The sequence below is a fragment of the Lepidochelys kempii genome, chromosome 24 (assembly GCF_965140265.1).
Source record: "Lepidochelys kempii isolate rLepKem1 chromosome 24, rLepKem1.hap2, whole genome shotgun sequence".
In the NCBI taxonomy this organism is placed as follows: Eukaryota; Metazoa; Chordata; order Testudines; family Cheloniidae; genus Lepidochelys; species Lepidochelys kempii.
Genome location: NC_133279.1, coordinates 9,465,952 through 9,477,464, shown reverse-complemented (window position 1 = coordinate 9,477,464; position 11,513 = coordinate 9,465,952). Strand labels below are relative to the sequence as shown.

General features: G+C 56.2%; 1 protein-coding gene across 3 annotated transcripts in view; it reads right to left on the bottom strand.

Annotated features, from left to right (window-relative positions):
• Positions 1–2,541: 2,541 nt before the first annotated feature.
• The window catches only part of ARHGAP30 (Rho GTPase activating protein 30), a 51,854-nt gene continuing 42,882 nt past the window's right edge, over positions 2,542–11,513 (bottom strand). For 2 of the 3 annotated variants that reach the window (XM_073323434.1, XM_073323436.1), the window contains exons 11-12: positions 9,222–9,448; positions 2,542–8,353 (exon numbers count right to left, since the gene is read on the bottom strand). In XM_073323434.1, the coding sequence (XP_073179535.1) occupies positions 6,281–8,353; positions 9,222–9,448 (2,300 nt within the window). In that variant the 3' untranslated portion in view covers positions 2,542–6,280. The remainder of the gene's footprint in view (positions 8,354–9,221; positions 9,449–11,513) is intronic. The other variant, XM_073323437.1, reaches the window with a different exon arrangement.

Sequence of the window (11,513 nt, the reverse complement as noted above, 5' to 3'; positions counted from 1 at the left end):
CTCCTCCCCGCCGCCATCTTAGTGCCGGGCACCTTGCGTCAGGGCTCCCGAGCGGACGCCATCTTAGTACGTGCCGTTGTGTTCCGTTGCTTCCGGCGGGCGCCATCTTAGTTCAGTGCGCTCTCCAAGCCAACTTCCGGCGGGGGCTCGCTTAATGCCCCCCGACTTCCGGTGGCGGGGAATGCCTTGGGCCAAGAGGCGTCTGGCAGGCGCCATTTTGGTTGAGGGCAGAACACAGTTCCGGTCATCTTTGCTAGGGGCAAAGGGCATTCCGGCTCCCAGGCTGCCCCTTGGCTCTGGCGGGCTCCTGGAGTGGGGTTCGGTTACTGCCCCCATATAAATGCCATAGATCGGTGGGGACTTGGGGGTGTTTTACTCCCCTCTTATATAGAGCTGGGAGGGTTTAACCCTCCCCCCATTAGGGTTTTACTCCTCTTTAGATTTGGGGGGTTTCCCCCTGCACCCGCGAGTGAGTTTTTTTAAACCTTCTCCCCCGTATTAGGGATTTTACCCCCTAGGGGGTTTTTAACCCTCCTCCCCCATTTGATGTGGCTTCTCCATTTCTGGAGATTTGCCCCCCGGCAGCCCGTTCTGTGCTCCTCTGCCAATCCCTTTGGGAGGGACCCCCCGGGTACTACATCAGGCACCCATGGTCGTTTTCTGCCTTGTGTCCTCCTGCCATCAGCTTTCCCTTCCCGTGCCCGAAGGCAGGCGGCGCCCACCCAGCCTCTTAATAGGGTTGCCGGGTGCCCGGTTTCCAACCGGAACACCCGGTCGAAAAGGGACCCTGGCGGCTGTGGTCACCAGTGCTGACCGGGCTGTTAAAAGTCCGGTCGGTGGCGCAGCGGGGCTAAAGCAGGCTCCCTGCCTGTCGTGGCTCTGCGCAGCTCCCGGAAGCAGCAGCGTGTCCCTCCTCCAGCTCCTAGGCGTAGGGGCAGCCAGGGGGCTCCGTGCGCTGCCCCCACTCCAAGTGCCAGCTCCACAGCTCCCATTGGCTGGGAACCGCAGCCAACGGAGGCTGTGGGGGCAGCACCTGCGGATGGGACAGCAGCGCCCAGAGCTGCCTGGCCACGCCTCCAAGTAGGAGCCAGAGCGGGGATCATGCTTCCAGGAGCTGCCTGAGATAAGCGCCGCCCGGAGCCCTTGCCTGAATCCTGATCCCTCTCCGGCCCTCCAAACCCCTCGGTCCCAGCCCTGAGCATCCTCCTGCACCCCAAACCCTCATCCCCAGTGCCCCCCGGAGCCCGCACTCCCAACCAGAGCCTCCCTGTGCCTCAACCCCCTGCCCCAGCCTGGAGCCTCCTACCACAGTCCGAACCCCTCAGCCCCAGCCTGGAGCCCCTTCCTGCACCCCAAATCCCTCATCCCCAGTCCCACACCAGAGCCCACACCTCCAGCTGGAGCCTGATAGTTTTAACACTCCTTGCCCATAGTAAAAGTTTGTTTTTTACTCCCCATAACATATAGGGGAGGGGGGTTACAAATCCCTGACAGGGGTAATTATTTCTCTGTGGATGTAGAGCATTTTTCACTCCCTTTATATATGGGGTTTTATTTACTCCTTGGAGGGTTTTACCCCCTGCCTGTAAAGTGTTGGTATTTTTTTTATATCCTTTACTAAAGGATTTGCTTACTTCCCCTTTATATAGGCAGTGTTGCCTAGTGCTAGAGCATTGGACTGGGACTCAGGAGATCTGGGTTCAGTTCTGCCTTTGATGTGCTGGGTGACCATGGGCAGGTGACCATGCCTTCCTGTACCTCAGTTCCCCCATCTGTAAAATGGGGATAATGTTACTGACCTTGGCATAGGAGCTGGCCCCTGAGCCGGTGAGGCACCCAGCCTGTCTGTGACAGATTCCACTAAGGGGAATGAGCCAACCCAGATCTACCTGTGGAGAGTTAATAGCTCACTAGCTGGGCAGGCAGTTAATTAGATAAGAAGCTGTTGGGCTTATGAGGACTCCAGGAGGAATTTAGCCCCAGAGCAGAGAAAGGTCCGGAGGACAGAGACTATTCAGGGGAGCGGGTTCGGAAGTGACTCCCAGTGGCATCTCACCTCACTGGAGAATAGAAGTTTAGGGAGAGAAGAACGGGTTTCCAGAGCAGCCCAGGAGAACCAACTGGGCGTGGGACCTCCTGGGGGAGCTACCGGGGTCTGGCTCAGCAAGAAGAGGCTGGAATCTGGCTGAACACACAGCAAAGGCCCAAGCTCAAGGCAGGGAATCCAGCCTGAGCGTGCTCTGGGGCTAGAGGGGTGAAACATAAGACTGATTGTCCCAGGGCAGTGGGGGTCCTGTGGAGTAGTTGCATGAAGCGTTCAGTTATGCCTTTGTGTTGTGCTTTTTCATTAAATAAGTGAGTCCCTCTGAAGAGGACACTCTTTAATAGTGAAAACCCTGCGTGGACTTGTTTATGCACCAGGTGAAGGGAAATTGAGGCAGGAGCTCACCTGTAACATTGTGCCTGAACACAGGGGGTGTGCCGGGGGACCACCCCCACTGCCCTGGGACAATCAGTCTTATGTTTCTCCCCTCTAGCCCCATAATAGACCTGGTTTGGTTTGGTCCTGGACCAAAAAATAAAACAAAACCAAAGAACTGCTTGGCTTGAACCAAAATTGAATATTTTTATTTTTTCTTCACCAAAGCAAAACAAATTGTTGGTTTGGTTGGTTCGACCCAAAATAATTGTTGTCGGTATTTGGTGTTTCAGGTCATTTCAGGTTGTTTTCACCCCTTTTGTTGTTTTCGTTTTAGGAACTAGATCAGCTAAATGAAACCCTGCCTCGAAACAAAAAGTTGAAACGGTGCCTTTCCAAATGAACGGTTTCTACTTTTTTGACCCCTCCCACCTTTTGCCAAACCTCTTTGCCCAGTTCACCTGAATTCATTCATAGGTTTGGTGCCCTGAAAAATGCATTTTTCAGCAAATTTACTATTGCCTCCCCCCCCGACCCCATATCCATCCTGCTCTAATAAGGACCTCATCCTAAAATCCAGACCCGAGTACCGAGGTAGGGTCTGATTCTCATTTATACTAATGTCCTTTTACTCCACTGTGGCAGGGCCTTAAAGTGGGTGTATGTTACACTGGAGCAGGGGTAGACAAGCTGCTCGTTGGTAGCTCTGTTCCTGTTTCTGGGCTGAATGCTCTTCCCTTCGGGTGTCCTCAGGGGAGGTTCTGCAGGGGTGCATTGTGTCTCCCCTCCTGTTCGGTAGGAATGTGGGGCCGTGGGGAGGGCTAGGAAGGAGGGATGGGCTGCAGTGCCTTCAGGATGCTCATGATGCTCAGTATCTGATCTAGCCAGTGCTATTAGCTGTCTAGCCCAGGGTTTCAGGGAGATGAGAGCAAGCTGGCTGAAGCTCAATCTGGATCAGACTGAGGTGATGCAGGTAGGATGGTGAAAGCAACGAGATGGGAAGGTGAATCTAATGTCTCCCGCTCTGACCAGGGGCCTGTGCCCACCACCTGGGACCCAGGGTTCACAATCTTGGGGGTCATAGTGGATCTCCAGCTGATAGCAGCGAGGCCCAGGAATGGTTTTTCTCCTCTGCACCTGACCAGGAGATTGCAGCCGTTTCTTCCAGGTGCGGGGGCCACGCAGCGTAATCCACATTTTGGCCAGCTCGAGCCTGCGTTGATGCAGTGTGCTCTCCACGGGGCCACGCCTGGGGCCAATCTGGAGAGTCAAGCAGGTGTAGAATGCAGCAGCTAGCCCCCTAAGCAGTGCCGTTTGGGGACAGCAAGTCACTGGTGCGACGTGATCTGCACTGATTGGTGTCCAGACTGAATCTGAGCTGCTGAGTTTGGTCGATAAGGTCTCAGTGGGGCTGGGACTTTGCTGCCAGAGAGACCATCCTTCCCCACAGGCCTGAAATAGCCCAGGTCTATTGACCTTCAGGGCCTGCTGCAGGACACATCTGTTTATACCAGCTGCTGCAGAGGTGGGTGGGAGAGGCATCAGGTGAGGGCGGCAGGGTGCTTGGCAGACAATCTCCTTTTGTTTTTCTCAATTATAGCAGGGGTGACTAGAGCCTAGGACAGGGCTGCTTTGAATTTTTTTTGTCTAAACCTAATAATCTTTTCCCTTCGCCTTAAGACTCCTGCGCACTGCCAGAGGAAGGGGGAACAGGCCTGGGTGGAAGGAAATGAGAATCAGGCCCATCGTTTTTAATACCTCACTCCTGCCCCACAGTCCTCACCTATTCCCGTGCCAGGCTTCACGTAATTCTGCTGCTGCTGAACCTTTGGTGAGCCTAGCTCCTGTCCAGCCAGCTCAGGGGAAACACCTAATGCCCGGCCTGCGTCACTCCTTGCTACTCCAGTCTGGCTATCCCATGAGCACTTTGGCCCAATGAGACCAAGCATTGGCTCTGATCCTGCAATGGATCCAGGTGGGGAGGCCCCTGTGCCTGCGCAGAGCTCCATTAAGTCAAAGAGGGCTCAGCACAGGGAGCTGGACATGTGGAGCTCCTTGCAGGATCAGGCCCTGAGTGGTTTTGGTGAGGCGAGCCAATGGGGATGAAGGCCCCAGCCCTTACTGGGTTGGGCATGGGGAGTCCAACCCCCCCCACCTCAACATGCACACATTTTCAAATCAGACAGGATTTGAACCCAGCTCTTTGCCTGCAGAAGGCCCAGCTGGCAGTGCCACTGGCTTCGCTTTTTGAACTCATGTCGTTTGCAGACACTTTAAAGGGAAATGAGCCCTTTGTTCATTGTATCTGCAAGGCACGACACGGCACCGTTCAACCCAAGACCTGCGGTCTCTGGATTGCCCATTCAGGAGGACTCAGCAGCACAGGGCCAGATGATCTCGTTTTAAAAGCCACCACCACAACTGTGCGGATTTCTTCCAAACTATCTTTATTATCCCATGAGGGTACAGGAGCTACGAATCATTGTCAAACCCAAACCAGCTGCCGTCTCAGATTAACAAGAGTCTGGAGAACCCAAAGAGACCAATGAAATAAGATTACTAATGGAGCAACGCAGGGAGAAAAGTGAGTGGAAACCCAAGGACTCGGCTGCCCCTTTCATAGATGACAGCCAGCAGGAGGATGGACGTTAGAGGTGGACATGGACTGTACGTCCCACTTAGCCCATCAACCAGCTAATTCAGGCTCATTTCCTACCGTAGATTTTCTAGGGCTTTAGGCAGTGTCCTTGCACAGAAACCTGCCATGTGCCCGGAGAAGGGGGACAGGCTGGGCTGCAGAGGTGCAAGATCCCCTACATATGTGCTGACCGTGCCCTGGAGGGAGCATCAGAGAGGAGTCCAGCCACCGATGGCTGGTTCATTTGGCCTCTCTGTTGAGCCTGGCAACCACAAATAAGAAGGCTGAGCAGGGCCAGTGGTTTCTCTGAAATTACAAGGAGCTGGCTATAAACAGCTGATTGTCCTACATTGTTTCAGGAACAACCAGCAGCTGTTGCCGTTACGTTACAACCCGCTTGGGCGGGCTGCAAGTTTAGCAATGAAAGGTTCTGTGACCTACCAGGCTGGTCCCTGCAGCTAAGGGTTGCAGACTAACAGGAGAGAGGAAACCTTCTTGACCTGTTTATTTCCTAAAAGCAAAAGAGGAGATGTCTGCAAAGGGGTGGGTGAGCTAGGAGCAAGATTGCTGTGGTTTCAGCCCAGTGCCGTCTCTGGAGAGACCCTCTGCTGCTCTTGTTTTAAAAGTCATGACCCCCATGTCTCCAGGGCTGTTGTTCCCTCCCCTGGGGATGGAGATAAGATCTGGTGACCTTGCTCAAAGGTGCTGGCCCTCTGTAGCTCCCAGTGACCAGTGGGTTTTGTGAGTTCTCAGCACCTTGGAGAATTGAGCCTCCAATTATTCACAGGAGCACCAGCCCTGTGGCTTTCCCCACTCACCCAATGCCAAGCTGGGCCAGGTTCAGCCCTGGTGGAAGAGGATCTAGCTGACTGGAGCAGACATTGTTCTCTTCTGCGCTGAAGATGAACATCACTATTCTGGAGGAGACGCAGAGGGAATGGCTGGCTCAGTGATTGTGTCTGAACAGCGTTATCTCTGGCTGAGGCCCCATCGCAGTTTGGAGGGGCTGTCTCGGAAAGCAGATCCTTTCCCCTGAACCACACGATGTTTCTTCCTGCTGCACAACCCAACCCTCCCAGCCCCGGTCGTCCGGTGCCAGCCACCCGGAGCAGGGCTGGACTCGGAGCAGCGGGTGCAGGACGGTGCGTTAAGGCAGTAACCCACGTTGGTTGAGATTTGGCAGCCCACCAGTCAATGAGCATGGAACCATCCCCACCGCTCCCTCACAACTCCTCCGACCCCCCGCAGTCCCTGATTTCAAAAGCCAGCGACCGCCGCTGCTGCGGGAGAGGCCCCGCTGCCTCTTCCGTGTCCGACGGTCGCTGGCCGAGCCTGGGCATGCTCAGCCTGCTCCTTGCTGCGGGCTCCTGGGCGAAGGACAGTGGCTCCTGGCCAGGCGCCAGGCACGGTTCGCAGGCCGTGTCAGGCAGTGGCGGGTGCTTGCCCAGAGCCAGGGCATCTGGCGACAGTAGCGCGCTGGTGCAGCTCAGCGGCCTCAAGGAGCGCTGGCCCACAGGCTTTAGGGCAGGCCTGGGGAACGGCGGGGGCTTCTCCACCTTGGGAGCGCCGTGCATCTCCCGCCCATCCCCCACGCAATAGGTCTGCATCCTCCTAACCGGGGCTTGGGCCAAGTGCCTCTCCTTGGCCAGGGCCACCGCCGTGTCGAAAGACATGCTGCCACCGTTACGCCAGCTGGTTCGCCTCTGCTTCTGGAGGGAGGTCTCGGCAGGCTCACGGCTCTCTGTGCTGCTGGGGCACTTCTCCAGGGCGCCGGGCGGGGGAGACTCCTCGTTCGACTCCATGCCCTCTGCGACTCGGCAGCACCCACCCAGGCTGACAGGGTGCGACTGCCTCTGGAAAGAGCCCCCTTTGCCCAGGCCAGTCTCCCCACCACTGGAGCTCTTCTCCGAAGCAGAGAGCTTGGGCCACGTGGACGCTTCACCTAGGTGCATATTCATGGTAGGAGGCATCCTGGCAAACTGGGGCTTGGGGGGCACTATGGGGACGGACTTCACCTGCTGGACTCGGACGGTGCTGGAAGTGACTCTCATGGGGGCGCTCCCGTCAGGGCGCACCCCGGCTGGCATGTCAGGCTCGGGGAGAGCGGGAAGGTCTGTGGGGTTCAGGGGCCCAGATTCCAGGGGAAGGCTTGTGGGGCCACTCCCCAGCAATGGGGAAGCGTCAGACCTGGACGCAAGATCCGAGCTAGTCTCAAGCAAGGGAGCAGCCTCAGGGCCACTCTCATACCCAGGGGTGGTGGAGGCTTCATGGCCTGTCCCTAGCAAGGAGATGGAGGCCTGGGGACCATTCTGATCCAGGGGGGCAGCAGTGGTCTCAAGGCCTGTCTCTAGAAAGGGGGCAGTGGACATGGGGCCACTCTCACATATGGGGACAGCAGGGGGCTCGGGCCCCGATACTGGTGAGAGGGCAGGGGTGATCTTCATTGCAAGAGGCTGAGGTGGGGCCTTTCCATTCTCTGGCTGTTTGGTCTCTGGCATGGGAGGAGCAGAGCCCCCTTGGCCCTCCTGCACTCTCACTTCCTCTGGGGCACGTCCATTGGCCTCCTGGCCCTGAGCACATGGAGCCAGCTCTGCCTCCCGTTGCCTCGGGGCCTGCACCTGCTCATCTCCGGCATGGCTGGCTTGGGCGGCGTGGCCTTCGCTCTCCAGAGCCCATGTGCCCTGGTCCTCCCCAACTGGTGCTACATCAGTGGTGGACTCAGTTCTGGGTGGGCCAGGGCCTGCTTCCAGACCATCGCCCCCTGTCACCTTTTTGTCTTCTTCTCGCTGGCCGGCTGGGCTGGGCTCCGTGGCCGTTCCCTCAGCCCCCTCCCCTTCGAGCCCCTCTGGCTGGCAAAGGGCACCATGGGGATCTTCGGCGACCTCCTTGCTCCAACGTGGCCTGGCTAGTTCTGAAGCATGAGGGCCATCTGGCAGAGGCACCTTGGTGCTGCTGCCTTCTTTGGATGAAGAGGAGCCGTTGGTGTTGCTAGGTAATGGCCCCTCAGCAGGTTTTGGGGGCTGGTTGCTCAGCATCTCTTGAGCCATTTCGCCACCCAGCGCACTCTCTGGGAGAGGCACGTCCCACCCATGCTGCGCCCCGAGCTGCTGCAGCTTCTCTAGGTCGGCAGCTAAGGGGCTCAGGTCATCATAGGCGCTCAGGAATGCGTCCTCAGAGTCCGTCTCCTTGGAGAGCTCCTCGGAGTCGGAGCAGCTGGTGGCCATGTAGTACTGCTCCTCGTTCATGCACTCCTCGATGGAGAGGTACTCCAGGGGTGGCTCCACTGAGAACTCCAGCTAGGGATTGAAAGCACGCAGAAGGCTGGTCACACCATGACTGCAGGCGCTGTCACTGGCATGAGCGTGGCCTTGATTTGGCAGATGGAGGTTTTAACAGCCTCCCGTTTCCCTGGGTGGGCACGGCTGGCACGGTGTTCTCAGCCGGGGCCCCTCCACTCTGCATTCACTTCCCCACTGGGCCTGTCGCAGCCAGAATTTGCCTCTCTGGTTTCCCAGGCTTTCCTGAGAGTGGGAAGGAGCAGCTGGGGGTCTTCAGGGCAGGGGTCTTGCCTCCTTCTGTAGCACCCTTTGGGTGCTACAGAGATGGCATGTAGTAATGAGGGGACAGCGTTCCTATGGGGCGGCTGAGACAATGGGCCAATTTGTACCAGGTATGTAACCTGTAATTAACGGGCCTACAGGAAGCAGTAGCTGCATAATACAATCTATCCCCTTCATCCGGAGTGTCTGTCTGTCCATCTATCTAATCTATCCATCCTCCTACTCACCCCTCTGTCTGTTTGTCCATCCCCACACAGTCCTTTAGCTGTCCATCCAGCCATGTCTTCCTTCTTCTCCAACACATTCCTCTATTTATCCATCCCCAGCCTCATCCCTCTAGCTATCCATCCAGCCATGCCTCTCTCCTCCCTTCCTCCCCATACATCTGCCTGTCTGCCCATCCTCACACCCACCCCTCTCTGTCTGTCTATCCTCATACACACCCCTCTAGCTTTCTGTCTGTCCACCCCCTTGCACACCCTTCTAGCTGTCTGTCTAGCCATCCCTTCCCCTCTTCCTACAAATCCTAGCTCACTGCTGCAGTTTCTAATACACGGCTGGTGCTAAAGCCAGGATCTAGATTTCAGCACGACCGGGAACTTACGTTCATGAACCTGCTCTCCATGAAGTCATCCATTCCTTGGAAGCCATCCAGCATGTCCCCAGCAAAATCGGAGGTGGTCTCTTCCAGCAAGCTCTTCTCTGGCTGGTCGCCTTCTGTGCTACAGTCCTGCCAGGTGTCCTGGTTGTCGAGAAATGAGAAAGAGTCCTGCACCTCCATGGACAGCCTGTTCTCCTCTGAGTCCAGAGCACTCGCCGGCTTTGTATCTGCTTCAACAATTAAACACAGAAGATGGATTCAGCGAGGAGTCCCCGCAGCCCTTCTAGCTAAAGGGGGTGACACGGGACAGATGTTCCTCACAGGGCTGGACTCCAGCCCTAGGCCCAGGAGAAGACTAGGCCTCCCTGCCCCAAGATTGTTCTACAGCAGCGAGAGAATCAGCCATCACAGCCAGTTACCATGGCAGGAGTGGTACCGAAGTTACTGTGCACTAATACTATGCGGTGTGGCTTTCTGTCCCCCTCTAGCAGGGACTCGGCCAGTTTAAGATTGAGGAGCCTGCTGCAGGCTTGGCTAAGTCTCTTAGTTCATGATGAGCTTGGAGGTCCCAGATTCAATCCCCACGCTGACCAACCTGTGCAGGCACATCAAAGTTACGTTACCTAGCGTTTCCTTTCCAAACCAAAACCTGATACTAGGAACCACAGACAGAGATGAGAAAGCCCTCTCAGGTCCAATCCTGCTCCCCCGCGCCCAAAAGGGCTGCAGTAGGATTGTTGACCGGCTCTCAGCTGGGCCTAGCTTCTGCACAACACAGCAGACTTGGGGCGGCATCAGAGAAACGGTCCCGGCTCCCTGATTCTTGCCCACGATACAAGCCAGAGCAGCTTGGAATCTGCTTTAACCCGTGCTAGCTGGGTGTGGTTTAGTGCCCAGGAGATGATACACCAGGTGGGGATTGCTGGTGCTCTTCCCACAGCAACACGCTTCCTCTCACCTCAATATGCCCCCTCTATGCCCATGGCTCTGGGGTGGGAGGTGTAGGAGCCAGCTGTGGCTGTTTGTACCTGCCGGCGACTCGGCCAGAGCAGGAGAGTCATGGGAGGTCTCCACTCCCTTTCCGTTGCCTAAGCAGCTCACTGGGTGCAGATGAAGGCAGAGAATCACCCCAGCATGTTCTCTAGGGCTTTGTCCAGTCCAGGCGTAGCCCCAGAGGGATGGGGCTCCCACCACTTCCCCTCGGAGACTGTTCCACCGGCCAATAGACCCTCAGTTGGGAGTGACCGGGGCGGGGGGGGGGAGGGGGAATTCTTTCTTCGTGTAACTAGGTGAAGAAATGCTACTGCAGTCCATGGAGCTGCACCCCTTTACACCAGCAGATAACTTGGCCCAGCTGCAGATTTAACCTAAATTCCCCCTTTTTTAACTTTGTCAGGTTCACAGGCCAGCCCAGAATAATTCGTCTCTGTCTCCGCCGCACCCTCCGGACGCTTGGGGAGTGTTGCGTTATCTCCAGGTCTCTGCGTGCTCGAGAACAAGCTAGCCCGAAATTCAGCGACAAGGTCCCTGGATTTGGGGAGGTGCTCCTGTGCAGCTGGCTCTGGCACCTGTAGCAGCTTCATTTAAATATCCAAAATCTGAGGGTTTTTTAATGAAATATGTAAATGATAAATCGACCAATGGTGCAGCAACTCACGCCCGCTCCTGGGTTACGTATTGTGAAATGCAGTGGGATTTATTTTACGCCGTTCCCGACCCATTGGACGCAATGCAGATTTTGGTACCCACAGTGCCTAAATGCTTTGTGGCAGCTGCCGGGAGGAAGCTGGGGGTTTGAGCAACTGGGCTGGCAGGAAGAGAAGAAAAGGGAAGGCGTGTGAGACACAAAGGGGGAAGGGAAGTTTGTAGATGTTGAGGCCAGAATGGACCATTAGATCATCAAGTCTGATCTGTAGAGTTTCATCTCCTTCCTCCTGTATTGAGCCCAGTAACTTGTGTTTGGCTAAAGGATGTCTCCCAGAAGGCACCCGCTCTGGATCCGAAGACATCTCGAGCTGGAGAATCCATCACTTCCCTTGGGTGCTTGTTCCAGTGGTTACCCACCCTCACTGTTAGAAATTTGCCTTATTTCTAACTGGAACATGCGTGGTTTTAACTTCCAGCCACTGGGTCTTGTTCTGCCTTTGGTTGGGGACGGGGGGCAGGAGACCACTGGGACCTTCAACAGAACCGGGAGCCTTGGCTCTTGGGGGGCACACGCTTGGCCAGAGAAATCCAGTTCAATGTGGGCCCAGGGCATCAGGAGTTCTGTGCTGGAAGGAAGCTGACCAAGGG